This window comes from Antedon bifida, chromosome 2, assembly GCF_963402885.1.
Source record: "Antedon bifida chromosome 2, ecAntBifi1.1, whole genome shotgun sequence".
Lineage (NCBI taxonomy): Eukaryota > Metazoa > Echinodermata > Crinoidea > Comatulida > Antedonidae > Antedon > Antedon bifida.
In genome coordinates, this window is record NC_136227.1 from 2716545 (window position 1) to 2743201 (window position 26657).

Genomic DNA, 26657 nt, shown 5'->3' on the forward strand with positions numbered 1-26657 from the left:
TAAGCTTGGTTCCCACTAGCGACGCAATCTACGCAACGTAAGAAAATGCCCTTCCAATAATTTTGCCACCGCCTGCGTGAAATCAATACTGCGATGTTTGTAGCATTGTTGCGTCGTCGGTTCCCACTTGTGATTAGGCCTATGCAATACTTTGTGTCAATACGTCGTTGCGTTGCGTCCTAGTGGGAACCAAGCGTAAAAGAATTGCACGTGCTTTATCAACTTCAACGGCGTGTTTGGTGCGCGTGCGTGGTGACCATCGTCGTTTTGGTTACATACCTAGTGCGCAGCGCTGGCCATCGTTTTTGTCGTTGAAGCGTTAACGCCAACTCAGACAGCGTCGTACGACGAGTCGTCTCATCGGGAGAAAATTAAATTATATTTAATTTAATTTAATTAAGTTCTCCCGACGACCTAAAAACTAAAAAAAAAAACCTCTCAAGACGACTCGTCGGGATTCAACTCGGACAGCACCGACGAGTAAAGACGCTTCGTCGGGCCTCGTCGTACGATGCTGTTCCATAAATCGTGAACAATCGGACGCGTCTCAGTGTATATGCAATCGACAAAAAAACCCGGGCATGCGCACTCGCATGAGAACGCTTTGGCACCCAGGTTGTCGTTAAATGGTCATGATTGACAGCCTAGTAAAATTTAACATTTTGGATTGGCTTCGTTCACACACAATCTACCCGGTTATTTCATTTTTAAAGAAACCCGTTGCCAACTATTAAACTAAAAATAACTTCATGTTGCAACACGTTGAATGAATAGGCATAATCTATGGACTTTGTAATGCGCGACCTGTTATCCCTCTTGTATATTTGCACATGGCGGGCTACACAATCTATAATTGGATCCCATATGGTGAGATTGCTTTATGTTTCAGGAAGCCTACACGTAGGTTCGTTACATATGTTGCAATGTCTCCTCAAATAGAGTGTTGATCACGCCAGACTTTCATAGATAGGCGGTCTTATTAGGGTCGTTTAATTTTATCACTGATTAAATATACCGGTACACCGCGTGTACGAACGCTCACTCTTGCTCAAATTGCCAAGCTGCAATAACGTAACTTTGAACGAAGCCGGACATTCCAGCATTTTTACCGGACATTCCTGAAGTTTTAACCGGACATTGCAGTATGGCAGAACGATGGGTCGGACGTGTTGCCCTGGTAACGGGTGCGTCGTCGGGTAACGGAGAGCAAATCGCTCGTAGATTGGTTGAGCAAGGGATGAAGGTGGTAACCTGCGTAAAGGCTGATGTATTTCATCAACTTAAGGTCAGGTTATGTTAGTTATTTTTAATCTATTTTTTTGTTGATATTTTATAATGAAATGTTTGAAACGTTTAACACCAAAATGAGTTTTCCAATCGATTGGCAGTAGCTTACTTTTTATCATAAACTGGCATTTCATGTAACCAGAACCCTGCGGAGATTGTGGTTCATGTACATTCAAAGACAAAAGTAACAAAACAATGGCAAGAGATAATAAAGATAATGGACGAAGGCAGATCCAAGAAAGATGTGAATCTTGTGACGGGATTGCCTTAACAAATACATAACTATATAGTAATTGTATTGAGCCGATATACTACAAACTCTAGACGTAGAGTATAATAATCCTTTAATATCAATCTTTATATTTGACTTATTTTGTAACAGGCAATAGCTGATGAACTGAACGCCAAACACTCACCAGGACTGATGCACCCACTTGTCTGTGACGTAAGCAAGGAATCGGATATCTTAGCTATGTTCAAGGAGATCCAGGAGAAGTTTGGCGGAGTTGACGTCTGTGTGAACAACGCTGGTCTTGCTCTTGATAGCCCATTGCTGTCTGGAAAGACGGATAGATGGCAATATATGTTAGACGTAAGTACCGTTCTACCTTTAAAATATCCATTAACGTAACGCAAAGACGTAGACACAACGCAAGCGAGTTGACCAATGACAAGCGACAGTTCGAATAATTCATCACTTGTGATTGGTCAAATCCCCTACGTTGCGCGTTACGTCGTTGTGTTGCGTCTTAACAGACGATATTAACAAACACAGCGTCATGTCGTGCAAGAAGAAGCGGGAAATTCAAAAGAAGTGTTTACCATGCTGCTGCTGAGCCTGCATCAACGGGGAATTCACGCGTGGCCTTCCTTTCGCATTCTAGCTATGGTTTTGTTTGTCTTAAATATGGTAATCTAAACACAATCCTACCTGACCTTTATTTTTCCCAACCGTTTGTTCTACAGGTGAATGTAATGGGTGTGGCTATCTGTACAAGAGAGGCAGTGGCTCAAATGATGAAAAATGGAGTCGACGATGGACACATTATCTTCTTAAACAGGTACGTACTCATTGATTGTTATAGACCATATTGATTATTAATTAGTTAAATTCTACTTTTCATCAACTTTTACACATAAAAACAAATTAGCTGCTTTACTATTGATTATTTCTGTCAGTGTCGTCCATCTAGTTGTGCCCAGTAGGTCGCAGGTTAGATCACCCATCCCCCCCCCTACCCCAATTTACCCATTTACAAAATATCAAATAGTGAGCCTTCTTTCTCCGAATAATGTTTTCCCTGATATATTTTGCGAAGTACTTCACTCAGTTTCTGAGTGTTTTCTTTTTGTTTGTTTGTTAGTATTGCCGGCCATCGTATAGGTGTTGGATCAACCATTGGGTTTTACAGTGGAACCAAATACATGATAACGGCTATATCAGAAGGAGTAAGGCAAGAACTGAGATTGAAAAATTCTCACATTAGAGTTACGGTACGATTGTTTTTTTAGTATTATTGATTTGTAGCAAATGGCCGAAAATATTTAATTTTATATATAGGATTTGGAAGTGGTTTGAAAAGCCTTTAGTGCAGTATGTTGCTCGTCCTGTGATTGATGACCAAAATGATAATGACGTCAACCAACATGATAATGACGTCATGGTATTGGTGGCGCAAAATGATGAAAAAAAGGGCGCACTAATAATGTGATGCATTAATTACATTGATGATGATGATGTCAGATGATGATGGTGATGATGATTATGATGAAGATGATAACGATGAACAGACGGCGTTGAATATATAATTATGATGTGAGGATGCGAGGAATGATGATGAGTTTATGTATAATGATTATGACTCAATTTTTTCTCTTTAAGAATATATCACCTGGAAAGGTAGAGACCCAATTTTACCCTACTCTGTTCGGAGAAGAAAGAGCAAAGAAGATGGCCTCAGAGTTTCCGGTTTGTTACATTAACAAGTTCATTATTAATTTAATGTCAATAACCTTATTATAATATAGCAAAATGCGTCTGTGACTGCAAAACTATATTTATTTTCACGCTGACAAAGTTTAGTCTTTAGTCCCATTTGAAAAATGCAATGTAAAATAGGCCTAATATGTTATGGGCATAACATCGTGTTTGATTAGTGATAATTAATATATTGTTTTTTAAATTTCAGTATCTGCAGCCGCAGGATATTGCCAGTTCGGTACTACATGCACTGCACGCGCCGCCACACGTACAGGTAAACACGTAGGCCTACCTTTGTTAATTTACTCAAGATAGAGATTTTAGAATTATAAATTACCGTCGTGTATCTAACCTTATATTTTATTATTTCAGATCTTTGAAGTGCTCATTCGTCCTGTTGAACAAAAAGACTAGATCAGCCAACGAACAACCGATCGATAACGCAGCATCGGTTTGTCCGTCGGTCCTACTGGGATCGTCAATAGCGGGCGTCATAGGCGTTATGTACCCTCGTTCTAGATGGTTTAATAATATTAATATTGGAAATAATTTTCGTAAAACCATTTAATATTATGTTATTGATATAAAGGACTTATATTGTTTACAATGTGTGTTTTTATTTATTTTTTTGCCTTATAATTACCGAAAATACATGTCGCTATAAATTCGGTTCATTTTGAATACCCAACGGTGCAATTAGTCCTACTGAGTGGAACACTTGTTCATGGTAAAGCAACAAGAACAGAAATGAAGTACTGTAAATAAAATCATATTTATCAGAACAATAAGGCGTGTCATGTTCCCCATCATGAAAATACATGTCGCTATAAATTCAGTTCATTTTGAGTGGTTTTCGCTTTCAAACACTTGTTAATGGTGAAGCAGCAAAAACAGAAAGGAAGTAAATAAAATGATTATTTATAAGAACAATAAGGCGTGTCATGTTCCCCATCATTTAACGCATGAGCGCGTGTCAAAATATGTACGTCACAATGGTGACCAAACGTCATGGCAATTTTAATAATAGCCAAAGGGAAAGGGGCACACATGAAGTGGTATCAATGCATACCCTTTTTGCGACGTGACCTTTCATATGCAAAATCAATGCGATGGGGACAAAAGGTCATAATAAATATGAAAAGATATAGATTAGGAAATCATATTTGCCGAGGGTGACGCTAACCAGTCACTAGTTAAACATCGTTGGACGATCCACAATTTAAGTACAGTATTCTCATGATGGCAGATCGTTGGGTTGGACGTGTGGCTTTGGTAACTGGTGCATCTGTAGGTATTGGTGCAGCTATCGCTAAAAAGTTAGTAAAACATGGAATGAAGGTGGTTGGATGTGCGAACAATGGAATCAATAAAGTCAAGGTATAAATGTTTAATTGTGGGGTAATCTATGAGGTATAGTGTAGAAATATAGATGGCTTATCGGGGATTATGGAGATTGAAAAGGCGAACATTTATAATAATCCATAGATTAAGCAATAAAAGACATGTCATCGTGAGTGACACCGTGAAATGTCACAAAGTTCTAGGAAAGTTATACCATGGAGGAATTAGTTTATTTTCCAAACCAACACGTTGTCGACGAATTATCCTGTTGGTATTCCATTATTTTTCTGTTATACGCCCCAAATCCACACGCGTCGATCCACACTCATCGTAGGCCTAGTAACGTAATATCTAACGTAATATCTAACAATTCATATATGTTTTTATTAAATAATATTTTTAGGCAATTGCAGAAGAACTAAAATCCCAGAATGCCCCTGGTCTTCTCCATCCTGTGAAATGTGACGTCAGTAAAGAGGATGAAATCTTAGCCATGTTTGCTGAGATCAAAGACAAGTTTGGAGGAGTTGATGTCTGTGTTAACAACGCTGGACTTTCAATTGATTGTCCATTGATGTCCGGCAAAACGGAGGACTGGCGACATCTACTAAATGTAAGGTTTTCTGTACAGTTCGTGTAATGTTTTACAAACTATTCTTATAGCACTACTTCTAATGCGCACTAGGAATTAGCTCGTACGGACATAGGTCTATGTGACGTTCACGTGTTAATTAGGGCCCGTTTATAAGATAACAAACAGATATACATTTTGGTTATAAAAGTAAATGAAAGGAAAGTTTTCATTCTAGAACTATGGATAGCCATTTATTGTCCCAATGTTTGTTTATAACATGTATTGCTATCCACAATATACACAATACAATACATTATATTTTGAAAATTAACAAAATCATACCGAAACTAAATACTTGTACATTTATGGTATAACTGAGGATAATCATTTAAGCTTGTTTCAGAAGGGGTCATCGGTTTCAGAAGAGTTTGCACTTACTAATCACGTGTCATTTGTTTGGACTTGTGAAAATATAATTTCATCAAAGGCAGCATAGATGATTATCCTATAGTTCTAGGATGAAAACTTGTTTGATTTCTCTGGTTTTAATATGTACGAAAAATACACATTTTGTCTAGTTATCGTCGATCGTTAACGGTCTGGTAGGCCCATAAATGGGTCTTATCATTAATCACTAATAAATTCAAAAGCAGCAGAGAAAACAACAGTCATCATGTATGGCGCCCCAAGCCATGCTTAGTTGTGTTATCAAAAGGAAATATGCACTTATTTAAAACGTCAATACAGCATGTTTAGGTGGTGGACAATAGTGGAAAATTCTAGTGGTAATGAACGAGTCAAGCATTAACCGTTCCTTGTGTACTGTGACACTAAATATAGTCATGGAGGTAAAAAATTATTACCCATTATTATTTATTTCCTCCATGATATAGGTAAACGTTTTAGGACTTTCTATCTGTACAAGAGAGGCCCTAAATCAAATGACAGAGAGGGGCGTGGATGATGGCCATATATTTCACTTAAGCAGGTATATATTTACTGTTTTTGAATACATTATGATTTATGTATTATATTTCATTATATTTTGCAATTTATTTTTTGTAATATAATTTATGGGAAACACAAGTCAGTCTGTGACCTGGCTTTTCTGAACAACAAGCAAAAACACGGATCATGTTTTCATCGCGTGAGGGTTGAACATGCAATTAGATCATATTTTTATATAATTTATCTTGTGGCTCAACCTTTATTTTAAAGTGTTTTATTTATTTTTTTTCAGCGTTGGTGGACATTTCGTATTCTCATCCGTCTCATTTTACTGTGGAACAAAACACATGGTTAGAGCTTTGACGGAAGGACTTCGACAAGAACTGAGAGCGAAGAAATCAAACATCAGAATCACGGTTAGCAGAAATGTTTAAGCTTGGTTTCCACTAGCAACACAACATACGCAACATAACAAAATGCCCTTCCAATAACTGTGTGTGCCCCCGCCGGTGTGAAATCAAACCTGCCATGTTTGCAGCACTGTTGCGTCGTCGGTTCCCACTTGTGATTACGCAATTACAGCACGTTGCGTTCTAGTGGGAACACGCTTTAGGGCTCACCACGGCACTAAGTTGAGAATGTATAATATCGACAAGGGGTCTAGAAACAGAACGGTAAGCTCTGTCTACACTCATCAAACGTTATGAATCAAATATGATGTGCCCATATATGGACATGATGATGTCATATCACTACCATATCTAAGCATATCACTACCATATTTGAGCACGTCACACCTTTTTTGTCGAACTAGTTTGATAGTGTAGACAGAGCTTTATACAAAAAGATAGTATATGACCGCGTACCCATTAATGGCAGGGGTTATTAAAGCCTTCGTGCGGAGTTTTTTTAAACTAAAAAACAAAATAAAAGTCCCAATAATACGTGGATACATTCTGTGTGATACGTTTCCAACCTCTTCAGTGTGTACACAAATCACTCTGCTGCAGTTACTGCAGTAACTATATTTTGTTTATCAATTAATCATACATTGTTTATTGTGACTGCCGCAAGTTATATCATACATTATATTGCCGTTTAAAAATGTAATTACTGCGGTAACTGCAGTATATTTTTTACATGATCGATAAAGTACTGACCTCTTTCTTCCACAGAGCATATCTCCTGGTTATGTTCAAACGGAATTTCTACAGAGGATGGTAGGCGAAGAAATTGCTAAAAAATATACCTATGAAATGAAGGTACGTTCTTCTTACAATAATGATAAATTCAAAAAAGGTCAAGGGCCAGGTCATTTTGGAGAAGATTAATATATACAGAGGTGTGACGTGACGTAGGCCAAATTATCTAGTGATTCGGGAAGGACCGCGCATGGATGGTTTTAAACACAATTTCCTGGGTCATGTATGAACTTTATTCCCCCAACCCTCAACCTCTTTAGCTTTTAGAACCTATGTCTTCTTTTTCTAGGGTCTTGATGCTGAAGATATTGCTGACGCGTTAGCATATGCTTTGCACGCTCCTCCTCATTGCCAGGTAAGTTTCATAAAGTAATGCTAATAATTGTTTACAACATTTTGTCAGAATCAACATAATATTACGTAGAATTTACGTCAGTCCTTCGTCGATTTTACTTTTATTCATTGTCTTTTTTTTAAACAGGTTCATGATATCCTTTTACGACCAACTGACCAGAAGCAGTAATATAGACTCCAATATCAGAAGCAGACATAGCAGGACGGAATGCGTACGCATCATTCCTAATGTTCTAGACACAACAACTCAAGGGCGTAACGCAACGTAAGTTTAGTTGACCAATCACAAGTGATGCATTATTACTGTCGCTTGTCATTGGTCAACACGCTTGCGTTACGTTTACGTCCTTGCGGTACGTTCTAGTGGGAACCAAGTTAACCAATGACAAGCGACAGTTCAAATAACCCATCGCTTGTGATTGGTCAATTCACTTGCGTTGCGTTACGTCCTTGTGTTGCGTCTCTAGTGGAAACCAAGCATTAAAGATGCAACACAAGGACGTAACGCAGCGTAAGTTTGGTGACCAATCACAATTGATGAATTATTACTGTCGCTTGCCATTGGTCAACACGCTTGCGTTGCGTTTACGTCCTTGCGTTACGTCATGAGAACCAAGTTTAATGGGGGATGGAACTTCTCGCGTGACTCTTTCCATGAGCTGCACGGAGAAAGATGTTATTAATAATAATTATAATGCGGATTATACTGACGTACCCTTTGTTGGGTAGCTCCTCTTTAGTAGTGGAGTTGGAACTTGGATAAGGTTCATCAACCATTTTAAAAAAAGGACTAAATAGGCCTATCTTTCATTTAAGCTTGGTTCCCACTAGAGACACAACGCAAGGACGTAGACGCAACGCATGCGAGTTGACCATGACAAGCGACAGTTCGAATAATCCATTGCTTGTAATTGGTCAAATCACTTACGTTGCGTTACGTCCTTGCGTGTCCTAGTGGGAACCACGCTTAAACCCTAAAGTTTTCAAAATGTTTTACTGATTTTGTGTAAATATAATAATAATAATAATAAATATAATAATAATGATAATAATAATAATAAAATTAATAATATAATAATAAATGTAACTGGTTTTCTAATTTATAATTGGTGGTGTTAAATCTGTGAAATTAAAGGAATATTTTATTCTTTTTATAATTAATTCTCATATGTAATTAACGAGTCTTAATATTACGTTTGTGCGTTTGGTTTTGGCACTTGACTGTGATGGTAAGATACACAGTAGAACTCCCCCAACTTAGGACACCTCTATTCAGGGGACACCTCTGTTATGTGGACACTTTCCTGTGAAATAAATAAACAAGAGTACCGTATTCTGTATTGTATATGTTTTGAGAATTGATTTATAGTTGCATGATGCGCGCGCACAAACGACTTCGGGATTTGCGCGCGTGTAAAATGGTATGTACGTAAATAACGGATGGAATTCTGCAAGGGGCAGACGTGATGTTATATTAATGCCATGTCATCATCACGTATGGACATAATATGCATTTTTGTTCATATAAATGCTAAATCATTCACAACCTATTTTATGAGAGGTCATTCCAAAGGTCATTGAAAATAATAAATTTTGAGTGAAATTATATATATGTTATACACACACAAGCTCTAACTTTATTTAAACAATAGTAAGTATACACGAACCAAAGATGCAAGAAGTACCAAAATGCTGAGTCACTCATGAAAGGTGTGGTTATATCGGCACAGGATCGTCGAAATTTATGTTATTCTCATCATGGCAGATCGTTGGATAGGACGTGTGGCTTTGGTAACTGGTGCATCTGTAGGTATTGGTGCAGCTATCGCTAAAAAGTTAGTAAAACATGGAATGAAGGTGGTTGGATGTGCGAACAATGGAGTCAATAAAGTCAAGGTACTGTATTTGTTGAAACAAAGACAATGTCTTAATTAAAATCTTTTAATTAAAACGTTCCATAAATGTATTATAGCTTTATAGGATTATCTGCCGCTCATCATTCAGATTAAACGTAATATTTTTTTAATGTATATAAAGGCAATTGCAGCAGAACTGAAATCCCAGAATGCACCTGGTCTTCTTTATCCGGTGAAATGTGACGTCAGTAAAGAGAATGAAATCTTATCTATGTTTGCTGAGATCAAAGAAAAGTTTGGAGGAGTTGATGTCTGTATTAACAACGCTGGTCTTTCAATTGATTGTCCATTGATGTCCGGCAAAACAGAGGACTGGCGACGTCTACTAGAGGTATGGTATAGTAGATAAGGACTATTTTAATTTTTTTTAATAATGAATCGATATAATTCCTGAAAATCCATGCACTACGCCCAAATAGAGGCGTTGGTTCTTGAATCAACTAATAACGTTTTATTTATTGTGTATTTTTCCACTTCAGGTAAACGTTTTAGGCCTTTCGGTTTGTACAAGAGAGGCTCTGAGTCAAATGGAGTCAAAAGGAGTCGATGATGGCCATATTTTTAACTTAAGCAGGTATGAATTTCGCATTCTGCCCGTTATTTTTTTTTTATATAAGAAAAACACAGATTCGTTTGTATATTTAAAAATGTCACTATTTTTATTGTTTCCAGTTTGGGTGGACACAAAGTGTTGGAGGGTATTCCTTTTTACTGCGGAACAAAACACATGGTTACAGCTTTGACGGAAGGACTTCGACAAGAACTGAGAGCAAAGAAATCAAACATCAGAGTCACGGTTAGAACGGTTGACTATATTATTACATTTATGGCGCGCGTTGTGAGGGGAGAATTGGATTTTGCATTTTGACGCGCGATCGCTTCCCTTAAAGGTGGGTGTGGGGAGGGGATCTGAGTCTCCGACGCGACTTGTACGAGAAGTATCTTTTAACCGAGATAAGAGAAAGTGAAAGATGCAATGTGGGGTTAACACATATAACCAACATTTTTACAAAGAACTGAATTTATTTGTTCATAAACATTGTGTTTTATGTTTTCTTTACTACAGAGCATATCTCCAGGTTATGTTAAAACTGAATTTATGAGCAGAATGCTTGGTGAGGAAATGTCAGAGCAAATTTTAAGCACAATGAAGGTAGAGAATGTCTTGCTGTTTTTGCACAAATGCGTCTGGGGTCCATTCGTTACTCTCAGGAGTCGGACGGCGCCCCGTACTAGACTGGTATGATCCCTGGGAAACTGTTTTCGAATAAACGGGGCGTTTATTGTTGGGGAGGGTTTTTAAAGGGGCGTTTATTCGAGGGAGGCGTTTATTTGTTTGGGTGTAATATGGTAACATGTATAATAAAATACATTCTCCCTAAATATGAAAAAAAGTGATAAAAATACATTAGAAATTATAATAAAATGCTTAGTCAATATTGTAGATCATAGAAGTCAATGAATTCTACTACAAATAGTTGTTATAATACATAATTGTGTGTATATGCATGTGATGGGCGTTTATTTGAGGGGAAAAATAAAGGCCCCTGGGCGTTTATTTGAAGGGGACGTTATTTCCAAACGAGGTTCTCCGAGGGAGGCGTTTATTCGAATAAATACGGTATTTATAACATCTAGGAATGTAGGCTACGTCGCGGTGTAATATGCTTGTTAATAATAATGATAGTTCATAATGTTTTTTTCTCGATTTTAAATTTTTAATATAGAGTCTTACCCCTGATGATATTGCCAATGCATTGGTTCATGCTCTACACGCACCACCACATTGTCAAGTAAGTTTATTAACTCAAAAAATATTTTTATATTAGGCCTATAACTTCAGGCCGCCACAGAAACGGCTTCCCGTTCTTAATTATAAACATTTACTAAAGGTACTAGCATTTATTACGTCAATATTTAATTTTTTAAAATTTATTTACAGATTCATGACATCATTTTAAGACCAATTGACCAGGACACCTAATGAGCGTATCGAAAAATGAGGTGAATATGAACAAGGCAGTGTGCCCATCACCATCGGATCCATGAGGCTACGAGGTTCACGCAGCAGTCCTGTTAGGCCTGTATACAAAAAAAGTTACGGATTAATGACGATAGATCGATTTATAGTAAGTATTAGTGTCATGACTTACATAAAACATAAAACATATTGCAAACTCTATTGTAATACCTTACTTGAGCTATTGTAACATAATTTGGGGAAATAGTAGTCAAACTCTAATGAAAAGAGTTCAAACTATCCAAAACAGAACAGCTCGAATCGTGTGTGGTCTAACATGGGACACACCTAGTAGTGAGGCACTAAGACAAATTAATTGGTCAACTTTATTTTATCAAGATAGATATGAATGTTGTATGGTTATATATAAGGTTTTGACAGATAATGCCCCACCTTACCTAAATAATGTATTTACATACAATGATATAAATTATAATCTAAGGCACAGTGATACACATCTATTTATCCCGAAGCCAAAAACCGATTTTAAAAAACGAAGTCTGTCTTATCGTGGAGCAATTATATGGAATTGTCTCAATGTTGATACCCTTCCAAATTCAGTTAAGTTGTTTAAAACGTATCTGAAAAATGCATTGTAAAACATAATGGTATGGTAATCTACGATGGTGTACATCCAACTTTTAAAATGGCTAAATATCATGTAAAATGTGTGTTTTATCACTATTATTTTAAGGTAAATGAAATCAAAAAGATTTATTATGTATTACAGTAGAATCCCCATAAATTATACACTTCGATAAGGGTTCCCGTTTACACGGGAAGTACCGGTATGGTGTACCCTAAATAGAGGTGTCAGGTGAAGGGGATTCTGCTGTAATTTTGTTTCTTTTCAATTTCAATTTTTTCGTTTCTTTCGTATTTATATGGTGTTGGTTTTTTTTTGTAATACAGTATCACGAACTTGTGTAAAAACAATCAATGTTGATTGAACGAGTTGTGCTGTACATCAGTCTCGTGTCTAAATAAAGTTTATATATATACTTTAATACGTTTACTGTAGTATGGTATTAATTGAATGATGATTATTTGTGATGTCACGTGGCTCATCATTTATGGTTTAATGGTTTTAAATTTTATGAATGAAGGGCATATTGACGAATAATTCGTAACCTCTGATACCAAGGCAAGATTGTCTTGCTGATATTAATTTATCATGTAGGTCACTTATACAATATATAATAATATATGATTAGGCATATATTGATTAAAATAAATGTTTTGTTTTGAGAAAAAAATGTTTTTGTCACAATTTCTGGCGTTTTAACAATGAATCGCTCAATTTCTGTGGGTTTGGTTTTACATTTTCTTCTACACCGGTCCGAAGATAAATATTTGTTAACGCTTTTTAACTCTTTGAAATACAAACAAATCATATTAAGCGGCTGTGTTTATACAGTCCGAATTGGTCAAAGTTCCAGATTTTAAAGAGTGATATTTCCAGGGGCTATGTGGTGGCGCTTTATGCAAATTTGTAAGTAAAAATGGTTTTACGCTTGACTGCACACGGTCTCAGACTCACGCTGTTCTCTGCTCTCCGACGAGTAGGCCTATTTATTTACTAAGTTTTAGGATTGTTTTGAATATAAAATGGCAGATCGTTGGGTTGGACGTGTGGCTTTGGTAACTGGTGCATCTGTAGGTATTGGTGCAGCTATCGCTAAAAAGTTAGTAAGTCATGGAATGAAGGTGGTTGGATGTGCGAACAATGGAGTCGATAAAGTCAAGGTAGGCTAGCATTTTAAGTACGCGTACTACTAGCTAGGCCTATACTACTATATCATAAATGTTATTATTTATATGAACCTTGATAAATCGTTTAAATGTAGTTTAAACATAGTAGTAGTTCAGGAAGCCTTGTATTTTGTATTGGTGCTGTGCCAAGTATATATTTATTTAGAATAATAAATAACAAATACTAGGCCTAAATAGGAATACTGGTACAGTACTGTACAATGATGAAACTATAGAAAAATATGTTATTTGTAAAATTTCAGTAAAATTTCTAATTATTGTTACATAAAAGGCAATTTCAGAAGAACTGAAATCCCAGAACGCCCCTGGTCTTCTCCATGCAGTGAAATGTGACGTTACTAAAGAGGATGAAATCTTAGCCATGTTTGCTGAAATCAAAGAGAAGTTTGGCGGAGTTGATGTCTGTGTTAACAACGCTGGACTTGGATTTGATTGTCCATTGATGTCCGGCAAGACCGAACATTGGAGACACATGCTGGAGGTGAGTTAGAAATATTTTTAATTATTTCTTTTGAAATCTACCAAAAGTGTTCAGTACGGTTGAGCACTTTTTTACAGAGGCCTTTGAAAACCCAGAGATTGTTCCCTTTTCTTGTGGAAACTTTATTTCTTGTCATCACTGATGTTTAACTATTTTTTAGGTAAATGTGTTGGCTCTTGCGATCTGTACACGAGAATCTCTAAACCAAATGGCAGAGAGAGGCGTAGACGATGGCCATATATTCCACTTGAACAGGTTAGACGTAGAATCATGACAGCCAATTATATATCAAAGTGTCGAAAGTGTCACGATTAAGCCAAAAAAAATGAATGACATGGTTCTTAATCTAAACATATTCTCTCATCTTAACCAACTCTGGTGATATTTTTATTCTCTTATATTTTCACAAAGCAAGATTTTCCATAATGTTAATCTAAGATAGAGGGCAGTCTAAGATAGATGGCAGTTTAAGATAGAGGGCAGTCTTAGATAGACGGCAGTTTAAGATAGAGCGCAGTCTAAGATAGAGGGAAGTTTAAGATAAAGGGCAGTCTAAGATAGAGAGCAGTTTAAGATAGAGAGCAGTTTAAGATAGAGAGCAGTATTAGATAGAGGGCAGTTTAAGATAGGGGATAGTCTTAGATAGAAGGAAGTCTTAGATAGAGGGCAGTCTTAGATAGAGGGCAGTCTAAGATAGAGGGCAAGCCAGCAAAGTTTGCAACATACTTGCATCCTATGCTGACATTGTCGATTATGACCGGCTGAGCGATAAAAGTTGACCAAAATCTTGCACCAACTTTTTTAAAGGTGCTGATGAGAACCATATAATTCAAACACTGAATAAATAGTAAATTGATGTTCTATTTGCCTTTTCAGTACAAGTGGTCACCGTGTAGCAGGCTCAGGATTTTACTGCGGAACGAAGTATATGGTTACAGCAATGACAGAAGGACTTCGCCAGGAACTACGAAACAAGAAATCTAACATCAGGATCACGGTAAGTTCTTTAGTGTTACATCAAGGGTCACTACACTTGGGGGGTTGCCTTACCCATTGGGAAAACCCACGTTACTTTTAGTTCTCTTTATCTTAATTAAAGTGCGTTTACACTAATAACTTTTATTTATTTATTATTATCAGAGTATTTCTCCAGGTATGGTTAAAACTGAGTTTGCAATAAGGATGAGAGGAGAAGAAAAAGGCAACGAAATATATAGCCGAATGAAGGTAAAACATTCTAAAGATTGAGGTAACAAGGCCATTGAGGGTCAGTCTCCCAGGCAATAGACCACTGATCTAGGCCCTCCATAGTGTACATCACATCATGGAGGTATAAAATAATAATGTTATACCTCCATGATCACATCTATGGGCTGTTGTATAGTGCTTAAATCTACTGTGTGTGCTTTGTTGTTGTAGAACTTAGAGGCGGATGACATTGCTAACTCCTTGATCCATGCATTGCATGCCCCTCCACATTGTCAGGTAAGTTTGAACTAAGTTTATAGGAAGATATATTTAGTATCTCAAGTAATGTAATTAAGTTGATGGTAACATTAATGATTCATTCAAATTATGTAAAGAAGAGAGGGGGGGGCTTACCATGACCTTTGACCTTGACGACATAACGAGCTGCACCCACCCACCAAGTTTGAAGACAGATGTGGTGATATCAATGTCTACTAGATGTTCATTAATACACCCCAACTTACTCCATTTTATAGATAATGCTTTTTTACCTGCACACAATTTACAGTCTCTCAATTTATTGTTGTTAACTTAGGGAGTGATATAAAAGGTATTTATAGTGGTCCTTAAGCTTAACTGGAAACTAAGGAACAATGTTTTATTTTTTGTTTACAGATTCATGATATAATTATGCGACCAACAGAACAAAGGAGCTAAACGGTTATTTATGACAGCATGATGGTGGTTGGCAAAATGTGCCCCAAAAATAACCTAAGCCAGATGAATTACTATCTATCTATAATAGCCATTTTTGTAAGGCAATAAAATTAAATATAGATATTTTCATCCCAGTATTATATTGGATTTTATTAATTTTGCTTTCAATTTCAACAGCTGAACATTTAAAACTAATAAAGGAATATTGTTTTATAACAAACTAAAAACATGAACTATATGTATTGTATGAATATTTTATATTTATATATTTCAGATCGCTAAACATTTTAAAACACATTTTAAATTGTTTTTATTTGTTTACAAGACAGTACAGTATAATAGAGTTATATAATTTGCAAGAGCATTTATACTGACATTTATGAAATATGCAATTGTTAAATAAATATATTTTTGCATAGTACTATAAATTTAGATTTTGAAATATTTATCAGATTTATCTGATTGGTTAATTTGGTATGACATGCTGTTGAGTATTAGTTCTATTGCACAGAAAAGTGATATTTAATGGTTGTATTGCATGGTTCTATTGCATGTTCAGCTTTTAGCTATTGACATTGATTCAAGATGAAAGGGGCAGAATAATTGAACAAAGGTTTACATTAAGCTGTCTACACTATCAAACTTTATGTGACAAACAAATGTGATGTGCCCATATATGGACATGATGATGTCATATCATGGGCATATCACTACCATATTTGGGCACATCACACTATTTTTGTCAAACTAGTTTGATAGTGTAGACAGCATCTTAGAACAATAGGTGTTTTTTATTCGTTGAATGGAAAGAATATTTTATAGAAATGTCAATCCTCAACTTATGAAATATTATTCTCATTCAACTCATAAACATTTGTTATTGTGTAATACAGTGCCTTTTTTTTCAAATTGTGATATAAAAAATTAATTAAATGTCTGGTATATTTTAAATATTGATTTACATAATTCTCTTTATTCAATGAAAACATAAAGTGTATATTATGCAATAGTAAATATGTGTTGTTTGAAGAATTTAGTTGTGACAAACACTATCAAACTTTATGTGACAAAAAAATGTGCCCATATATGGACATGATGATGTCATATCAATACCATATTTAAGCATATCACTTCCATATTTGGGCACACCACACTATGTTTGTCAAACTAGTGACAATGTAGACAGGGCTTATTAAGTCAATCATATTGTTCAGAATGCTAATTTGAATATGAAAGTACAACATACCACCATTGGCATGCACTTAGTTATTCTTTGTTTTAGAAGGAAGCATGTACAAAATGGCAAAACTAGTAAACTAGGTGAGTAAACCATGTGATGAATTATTAATTTAATTAATTATAGACCCAGTATTAATTGTATTTGATTATTTTGACCATGGTCAGTTGTAAGCCCTATATAAGGCTTGTTTAGAATAACTTTGGACAACTTTTAGGAATTCGGTACAGGAATCAAAAGGATTTTTATTCGAATTTTCCGATTTTTTTTTATCTACGACAGGATTTGTTTACCACTTCGAATTTATTTTATCGTTAACTTCGATTTTATTTTCATCGTTACTACTTCGATTTTTATTGATTTTCATCCTGTTTGGGTACCAAGAGCTTTTCTTCGTATACATTTTTTAGTCTACACTTCGTTAAAGTATGACGTAATAAGTAGGCCTATGACGTTGTAAGTATTGAGGTTTTGAGTTGCCGACGTCAAAAAATCTTTTTATTCGAATTTCTTTCTACGACAGGATTTTTTCATCAGCGTTTTTTTTATTTTCTTCGTATATTTCACATTTTTGTTTTTTTCTCTACACTTCGATTGAAATTTTTAGCCTACAGATTTATTTTACAACAGAATTTGTTCATCACTTCGATTTTGTTTTCATCGTCACCACAATTGTTATAGGCCTACGTATTTTGAATTTCTCCGACTTATTTTGGTTTTCATCCTTTTAGTGACGCAATTCTTCGTATAATTCACTTCGAATTTGGTATCATCGCCATTTGTATTGGAGTGTTTGACTTACGTAAGTATTTACGTTGGTACCGACTTCACTTATCAATCATTATTTCATCTTTTAATTTAGCGTGTAGAATAACTTGTTATCACTGTTGTTGTTAGTCTATACTTTATAGGCTGTATACCATGTTTAGTGTGTTTAAAGCTCTGTCTACACTATCAAACTAATTTGACAAAAAAAAGTGTGATGTGCCTAAATGATATGACCAAATGTGGTAGTGATATTACATCATCATGTCCATATATGGGCAAATCACGTAAAGGATAAAAATAGATTCATGGCACTACCAAAAAGCCTGGTGGAATACAAGACTGATTCACTGCGGATAAAAGTGAACATCATCTTCATGTCATCAAGTAGTACGCTTATGGAACGCCAAATATTTATCTTTATTACTAATAAGTCGAAACAGTGTCTAAATTACTACGAGTAAACAAAAACATCATTTTTGAAAAATACGTTTATTGCATAGAAAAATATAACATCTAAATAACGTTGTTGAATATGCTTGCTTAAATGACTCCTATAGGCCTAATTTTCGTTCCCTTCTTCATTTATTTATATTTTTTTATCTATTTATTTGATTTTATTGCACTTAGGTATTGCTTTTCGACTGTCCACAAACATTACAGGCATGATACAATTCATACAATGACAATAAACGAGAGTCAAACAATCTCAAAAACAAAAACTGCATATCATCAAAACAGACAAGAAGGTCGATGCCAATAAAGCGGGAATTTTAGACGCCATACTCGAAGAGCGGTTTCAAAGATCTGTGAGAGCATGATGTACAACGGTCGAAGTTGTCTGTGCATGTATCTATGTAGGCACCTTCAGCACAGCCTCGAATGACAAACTCATCCACAAATGCTGTCTATATTAAACAAAAGAAATAGTTTTAATTCCGTTTTATGAAGTGAAATGATTAAAATCATTAGTTTCAATCGTTATTCACTGCTGTGCGCTCCTCAATTCAGGGTATTCGTTCTCCCTCTAATTAGGCCTGATTAGGGTGATGCGCAGTTAAGGCCCAATGGATGGGGAGGAGCCCACAGAAGGGGTGGACAAATAGGCATACAGAAGGAAGCGGTGCACATAATAAGCCTTCATCGGATGCGATGCGCACGAAGGGCCTAAAACGGCAAAAAGGCTTATACAACAAAAGAGGCCTACAACCGACAGGGGAGTCGGACACGAAGCCGACCGGCCTACAACGGGGATTTCATTGAAATTCAATTGATAATGTTTGCGTACCACACAAATATCTTCAGTTGAATCACACGTTACCACCAAGACAATTTCTGGAATGAAGTTGAATTCGTCACAATAAATATAATTGTCGGCATTGTGACATTGGAAGCATTGAAGACTAAAAATATATAAAATATATGTTATTGGTTAAAAAAGCTTTCTTTATTGGTTTAAGATTGGCAGTAGGCCTACTTAACGTACATAATTACCGGAAACCTACGAGTGTTGACAAAGTGCAAGGCAGCGAGGCAAGCGAGGTATGCGAGGCACGCCAAATATTTGTGCGAGGCATCATTTTCTCATTTCCAAAAGTGCGAGGCATGCGAGGCATATAGTTTACAATTTCAAAAAAGTACAAGCCATATCTTTAACGTGCTATTATGCTATATTATAGGCCTAATAATCAATTATTTATATGTTTATAATAGGCCTAGCGTATTCTATTGTTTATTTTTATGTAACGATTGTTTTTGTATTTCATTCAAGTCATATCGTGTCAAATTATTTGAGTGGTTATAGTTTGCATCCGTATGCGCCATTTTTTTTAACCGACCGACTGCATGCTTGATTGGCATTTTGAGCGTGTTCACTTTACAATTAATTTAACATTTCGAACACAGCAGAGTGAAAATAATATTTTGTCATACCTCCGCACTCCGGTAGACCTGAGAGATGGAAAAGCCCTATTTACCATTTAGCAGGTAGGCGGGACGATTCGAGGAGAGGATTCGGCCTTGGGGCCTCCTATATAGCGCGTGTATTTTGAATCCAAATTTGATAACTGACTTTAGTCAGTATGCCTCATAAGTACTTTAATGAAGAAGAATCACATAAAAAATAACAAATAATTTCTTATATTAATCATGTAACAGACGTGTTTCTCTCAAACCAAAATATTGAACATTGAGTATGCGAAATTCGCGAACAGTATGCGAGAAAAACGTCTGTAAAATCACCAATTTAAAAGATTTATTGTTACTTTTATGTGATTTTTCATCATTAAAGCTCAGATACAGGCATGAATTTTAAATATAATATCTGGTTAATTGTACATAAATCAAATATTTGTAACTGAAATCAAGACGAAAAAACATGAATTTCCCTTAATATGGTCAAATACAAAATTTGGCAAAATTCTGCCATAAAAACCAGGAAGACTTTTTTCAGTAGTTAGGTAGTTTGGTGACTCCCTAGAAGGTGAAAAAAGATTGTGGATATACGGTGGATACCTTTTGCTATTGCATGAAAATAAAAATCTGAAGTTGAATAAAAATACAAGAAATGTAAAATTCAAGTTATATTACCTATATTTAGTCATCTGATAACATTTTTTACCACACCGTTAATTTATTTTTCATAGCTTTTTAAAATGCCTCTCTATTTACAAAATTTGTGTACAAAAGAATAGAGATTTTACTGTGTAATTTGAACTATCACCCCCACTGATAAGAAAGTGCTTATTTTCAACAAGCTCGTGTAACAGAAATAAAATCCCAAAAATTATGAAACATAGGGGAAACTATTTATCAATAATTATTGGAATGTATGATCAATAGAATTTTTTTGCCCGCACTTGGCCTTTAAAGTACTAATTCTAAGGTGTGGTATTTATGAAAAAATTGGTTAACAAATTTGGAGTTAAAATACAAGGCAGGTGTCAAAGGGAACTAGCGGGCCTATTTCGGTGATTTTCTGCCTCGCACTTGATAAAATGATGCCTCGCATTTTTTGGTGATGGTAAAATGATATATTAGTACAAGTCTGCACAGTGTTCAGGTTTAAACTTTTGTTAACACCAAGTGTTATTACAAGTCAGCACAGTGTTCAGGTTTAAACTATTGTTAACACCAAGTGTTATTACAAGTCAGCATAGTGTTCAGGTTTAAACTATTGTTAACACCAAGTGTTATTACAAGTCAGCACAGTGTTCAGGTTTAAACTATTGTTAACAGCAAGTGTTATTACAAGTCAGCACAGTGTTCAGGTTTAAACTATTGTTAACACCAAGTGTTATTACAAGTCAGCATAGTGTTCAGGTTTAAACTATTGTTAACACCAAGTGTTATTACAAGTCAGCACAGTGTTCAGGTTTAAACTATTGTTAACAGCAAGTGTTATTACTCTTACAACACAAAGAAAATCAAAGACTTCCCAAATATATCTCAACATTAAGTAGAACTTTTAATATAATACAAATATTTTACATTCCATAATATGTCATCTTTAATATTATTCACAGCAGTCTCTTATTATTGTGTTAGAATTTCTGCTAAATATGTTGTAACAACCTTTATTCCAATCTATAAATTATTTCCCTCCTTTTTGTGACAACCTTATAGTGATGAATTTGCGTTTACGTTACATCATCATCACAGCTTGTAAAGATTATAATGAATAAGAAACAAACATTCTTGTTTATCTCCATGATACAGCTGTTAAAAATGATTACTTCGGTTGCTAGTGCGCCGCGTGCGGACGTACGCGCGCGCGCTCGGTCGTTTTTAAAAAACATTATGCAATAGTTAATGTTTTAGATTATCATATTGATTTAATCTACAATACGATTTATATATCAAAGGTCCTTTTTAGCATATTCTATACACATTTAATGTTAGAAATGCAATTATTTATCTGCTTGCTGTGAGATTTAAAAATGTGTCGGTGATATAGTAGAAGTAACATACATTATCACTACAAACTAACTAATAATCAAATATAATATTTCTCTTTGAACACTCTTCGGCAACGTGTTCGATGACGTCACGTGATAGATTGCAATACATCATGTCTAGCGTCCTCAGCTCAGGAGACATAATCAATAAAGAAACCAGTGAAGTACCATCAATGTTGTGAAGGTTATTACGGGAGATATAGAGAGAAACTAACGCTAATTGAACTCGTTTGAGAGAACATTCTGTAAGAAAGTGATTGAATACATCACCTGATAGATTCCAAATCGTTACATCGATACATTTAGCTTCAATGCCTAAAATGTGCGCAATAACTCTTCCCTTGCGCTCCAATGCCATCTTACTACAAAAGTTGCTTAAGCTGATAAAATCATATTCCATACAATACAATTGTACAATTAGACGTATGAAATGTCCATCACATTGTACACCTGGACTAATGTGATCAATAAATATTCTTATGGAGGTAGATATATCATTCAACTGATTATTTATATCTAAATCTTTGCTTGTCATGTGATTGATTAATTCATTTACCACATCATCTTTATGTTTTTTTGAAACAAAGTTTAAATTTCTCGACAGATAGCGATATGTTGACAAATAATTTGTAACCCAGTGCTTAAGGAAATTACAAGCTTTATCACCAAGGAAACCAATTGCAAACACTCTCGCTCTGTATAAATACGCACTCTCTCTTATCACCTCCCACTCATCATCATCCAATGGGGTAAGTAATTTTCCTACATCTGAGCATTCATTCTCCATACCTTCACTTTCACATAATTTGCATAAGTAAAATCCTACCAAAGACTCTACTATCAACTTGTGAGGAGGCATAAAAATGATTTCAAAGTTAGATTTTAAAATTGGTGGTTCTTCGTAAACAAATCCAAGTTTCACGGACATGTCAACCAAATCTTTATTCGTATGTTTATCATTCAAATCTTTCATGTTTATTGAAAGTTGGTTTACTTTTAGGCTATCATACATACATTTTCCCAACAAAATCATAGCATTTACATACTGTGCTGGAGTGTCTTCAAATTTAGAAAGCTTTGCGAATTGTTTTTGTTTGTTGAACTGATTCAAAATACTACGAAATATTTCTTTAAAAAGTTCAGCTTTATCTTTAGGAAGGCTTTGACTGTCTTCCCAAAGCAAACAGATTGAAAAAAGTAGCATTGGATTTTTGCACATTGAATATACGTCTTTATGTTTTCGCCGTTGCCAATATGGGGAGTCTATACCTAATTCCCTTTTTAGGGATTTTCCCAATTGTTGTTTTTCAAAATACTCAAAGTGTTTGTCGATGTACTTTCCTATGCTCTTGTTATTGAATCCCTTAACTCTTACATGTACGTTACATTCTTTTACGAATTCGTCTATGTTTTCTGATCGTGAAGTAAGTATCACTGTACTTTTTTCTAAGTTGTTATTTTTGAAAAGACTAATTACGCTTTGATTATTAAATCTCAATTCATCTAATCCGTCTAACAAAAATACCAATTTATCGTCATTGGTTATTAAAAAATCTTGAATTAACTCTGAATTTCGTGGAAGTTTTGTGTGCCTGCTAAACTCTTTCATATCAATTTGCTTTACAATTAGATCAATGATGTCTTCATCTTTGTCTAAATCCCTTACACTTAAAAGAAATACAATTTTACCTTTAAATGCTTTAATTGATTGGCTAGCCGTAGCCCAATTGTACGATAAATGTCTTAATATGGTAGTTTTACCAATACCACCCTCGCCATCAATAAGAGCTCTACATCCAGGTGTGGATTTGATAACGTCTATCACTTCTGTTAATGTTGTTGGTTTGCAGCCTTCATTCTTGTCACCTTCCTTCAGTAGTTCCAAATCAGTGAACATCTGCGAAATGTCAACTTTGTATCTATCCCGCATTGTTGCTGGTGTAAATATACTGGCCTGGCCGCACAATTTCTTTTGTCTTTTAAGCAGATATTCTTCTATCTTTTCTAAATGAAAAAAACAATCTTGAAATTCTTTTATTCGAGAAAACATTTTTATTAATATTACATTGCTTATTATAAATAAATCGTTTCATTTAGCTGTATTTTTTACCCAAAATGAATGTAATAATGTTAACAGTTGTTTGTTGTTTTTGCAGGGCTAGTTAATCTCAAATTTTCAATAAATTGTCATTAGTGCAATAAGATATTTATTTTAGATTTATATGATTTTTATTATTATATTCTTTTGCCAGTTTCAAAATGTATTTCCAATGCATCCATAAACAATATATAATAAGTATCTGAAACTTTAATCATTCAATTCATAGTTTTTTGATGATGTTATTTTTATATTGAATTAGGAGTATAGGCAGGTTATACAATCTTCCAAAACCGTATTGAGTATGGAATTGTCATTATTATTATTTCTTGCCAGTTACAGTTTGTAAATTTGTATTCTGCTCCAACAAAAAATGTGTCATATCCCGCCGACTGTATTGAATGTGTACAATGTTTAAATGCCAGACTGGGGAACCTGGACATAATTCATTGTTCTTTATCTTGTAAAATGTTAGCAGAAATTATTTTTCTTTTTAATATGTTGTGTTTATTTGTTATGACGCATCATCCAAGTTGAAGTGTGCCACTGATACTTATTCATTCATTTTCATTCATTCATAATGGTAGGCCTATATTTATTAAAATCATCTTCACAGAAAAACTGAATTGTGACAATTTTTTACATTATTAAAAGGTACTTAAAATATTTAAAATATTAAAATATTTAAAATATTTTAAAAAGATAGCATAAAGTAACATCAAAAATTGAGAACCACACAATACATCATATAAAAAAATTAAAATAAATGAGCACAACATCAAAACTAGTAAAAATCTAAATGACTGGCCAAGTGAATTGAAAAAAAATTACCTAGCATATTATATTTGATTCTTATTACTTTAACATTATATTATACAGAGGGATAACATTATTTTCAATACAGAAGTAAAATCAGTTGCGGTTCCACTGCCTTATCATGTATGGAATGGAGCTGTTACGATATCTGACAGTTCGGCAAACAGGGACAGTAAGTTTGTTTGCGCTTCGTCGGTCTCTGCCATACTTAAGTGAAGTACTAATAAACTATTACTAACTCTAAAATTAGTTTTTGTTTAGTATATGTGTGTATTTTTTATATTTATATTTTCATCTTGTAATTGGTTTATACACTGTTGGATGTAAAAGAATAAAATACAAAAAATACAAATACAATTTACTTTTACAAAAACTTTTACGTATGCCTATTTTTATTTCTTCCATTCAATGAGTAAACGTAATGCGGATTAAAATTCGACTTTTGCTTGTTTTTTTTATAATAAATAATAAGTTTCCTGTAATTGTTGTCCAGTTCTTTATGTGGTCAGCATTTGAATTAAACATAATTTAACATGATTTTGTTACATTATATTCAAGCAACTAACCTGTTTCTGATTTAACCTCTTTTTGCATTCCTTGTTCTTCATTACTACTGGTTGCCATTTGCGCTGTTTAATAAATGACAGTATAATCATAATCAAATAAAGAAAACAGATTAAGACAATATTCTACCTAAAACTACCGATTGGAAGCAAAATTATACGGTAAATTATTAGCCTCCAATTTTCATTACTAACCTCCAGTTTTCTTCTTTCGCATTTCTTGTTCTTCTTCATTACTACCAGTGGACACTTTACCTGTTTAATCAATAACAGAACAGAATCTTATTACAATGATATTCTACCTCTTAAAATATATCAATTATTGGGAGCATTCATTCAATAACATAACTATGTTTGATTGTGTAACGAAATATAATTAAGATAACAAATCAGCAGAAATGTATGTTTTAAGAAACTATTTTGAATTTCATTATAAGGTAGAAAATAAATATCGAAAGGAAAAAAAATACCATATTGAAAATGTTACTGAAATGAAGTAGAATTATAGAATACTAGTAATTCAGATAAAGAAATATGTTGAAATGTCACTTCTTTTTTTTAATTGTAAAGGAGAAATATTTCACCGGTGAATATTTAGCCGGATGTAACATGGATGTAATGTTGTTATACTAATATTTTGTATTTCTTTTTACCAAATTAATGTTTTTTACGCTTTTCGCACTAACATACCTTCAGTCAGAGGGTTTACTCTTGATTCCAGTCCAACCTGTCTTAAATTGTTAATGAATTCTTCAATTTTTTCTTTACAGATGATTTGTCTCTCTTCCAAATCAAGAATCATACTCCAGACATCTTTATAATTCTTTAACGCACTACCATTGTACATTGCATCGATTCTGTCCACATCAGCCTGTCTAAGTCCATTTCCGAAAGCTACAATTTGTAGTCGATATCGAGTGAACTTGGTAATTTCTTGAACTTCGAGAAAAGATTGTTTGAGACGATCGATGACACCAAACTGTTCAGTTACTTTTATTGTATCGTATAGTAATATACGATTGTCTGAACTTAAACGTCCATTTGTCCTTAATTCCTGTAGTAAGTGTACCGTGTTGGTGGCGCTGTCTATGTTCGCTACTGCAATCAAATCTCGGTACAAAACTTTTAGCTTTGTGACGAGATTACGTTCATCATACCAAGTTGAAACATTTACTAAATCCAGATCAAAATCTACAAAATGGTGAAAACAGAACAATTGGAAAAAAAAGTTTACTCAAGGCATGGAGAACGCAACACAATTAGGAATAGGGCCTACTGTTTATTTGCTTTAATATGTAAAACAAGTTGCTTTTTTATGTCGGTACTTATTATACTAATATTGTTTATAATATTGTATTAAGTCTTTATGAGTGAATACATTATCAGTGTACCTGTTGCCATTTTTCAATTTTCTGTCTTCATTTCTGAAAAATAATTGTT

At 34.6% G+C, this 26657-nt stretch overlaps 3 protein-coding genes and 1 long non-coding RNA gene across 4 annotated transcripts; 2 read left to right on the plus strand and 2 right to left on the minus strand.

Annotated features, from left to right (window-relative positions):
* Window positions 1–898: 898 nt before the first annotated feature.
* LOC144834797 (uncharacterized) lies at window positions 899–7856 on the plus strand. The gene is made up of 13 exons (XM_078689744.1): window positions 899–1285; window positions 1670–1879; window positions 2254–2348; window positions 2652–2781; window positions 3170–3256; window positions 3477–3542; window positions 4466–4645; window positions 5013–5222; window positions 6077–6171; window positions 6424–6547; window positions 7307–7393; window positions 7623–7688; window positions 7815–7856. Exons 1-13 carry the CDS (start codon window positions 1145–1147, stop codon window positions 7854–7856), a joined length of 1533 nt encoding a protein of 510 aa, XP_078545870.1. The 5' UTR covers window positions 899–1144.
* A 1571-nt stretch (window positions 7857–9427) lies between these two features.
* LOC144835329 (dehydrogenase/reductase SDR family member 11-like) lies at window positions 9428–16733 on the plus strand. The gene is made up of 13 exons (XM_078690416.1): window positions 9428–9583; window positions 9725–9934; window positions 10083–10177; window positions 10276–10399; window positions 10670–10756; window positions 11331–11396; window positions 13214–13369; window positions 13668–13877; window positions 14038–14132; window positions 14754–14874; window positions 15018–15104; window positions 15297–15362; window positions 15741–16733. Exons 1-13 carry the CDS (start codon window positions 9446–9448, stop codon window positions 15780–15782), a joined length of 1497 nt encoding a protein of 498 aa, XP_078546542.1. The 5' UTR covers window positions 9428–9445; the 3' UTR covers window positions 15783–16733.
* Window positions 16734–18257: 1524 nt separating this feature from the next.
* On the minus strand, window positions 18258–19679 carry LOC144835757 (uncharacterized). The gene is made up of 2 exons (XR_013611101.1): window positions 19073–19679; window positions 18258–18692 (listed from the first exon to the last, which is right to left on the minus strand). It is a non-coding gene; the product is annotated as an uncharacterized LOC144835757 (long non-coding RNA).
* A 1340-nt stretch (window positions 19680–21019) lies between these two features.
* LOC144835330 (uncharacterized) lies at window positions 21020–26618 on the minus strand. The gene is made up of 5 exons (XM_078690417.1): window positions 26609–26618; window positions 25908–26408; window positions 25413–25472; window positions 25221–25283; window positions 21020–23744 (listed from the first exon to the last, which is right to left on the minus strand). The coding sequence occupies exons 1-5, from the start codon at window positions 26616–26618 to the stop codon at window positions 21772–21774; spliced, it is 2607 nt and encodes an 868-aa protein (XP_078546543.1). The 3' UTR covers window positions 21020–21771.
* Window positions 26619–26657: the final 39 nt, after the last annotated feature.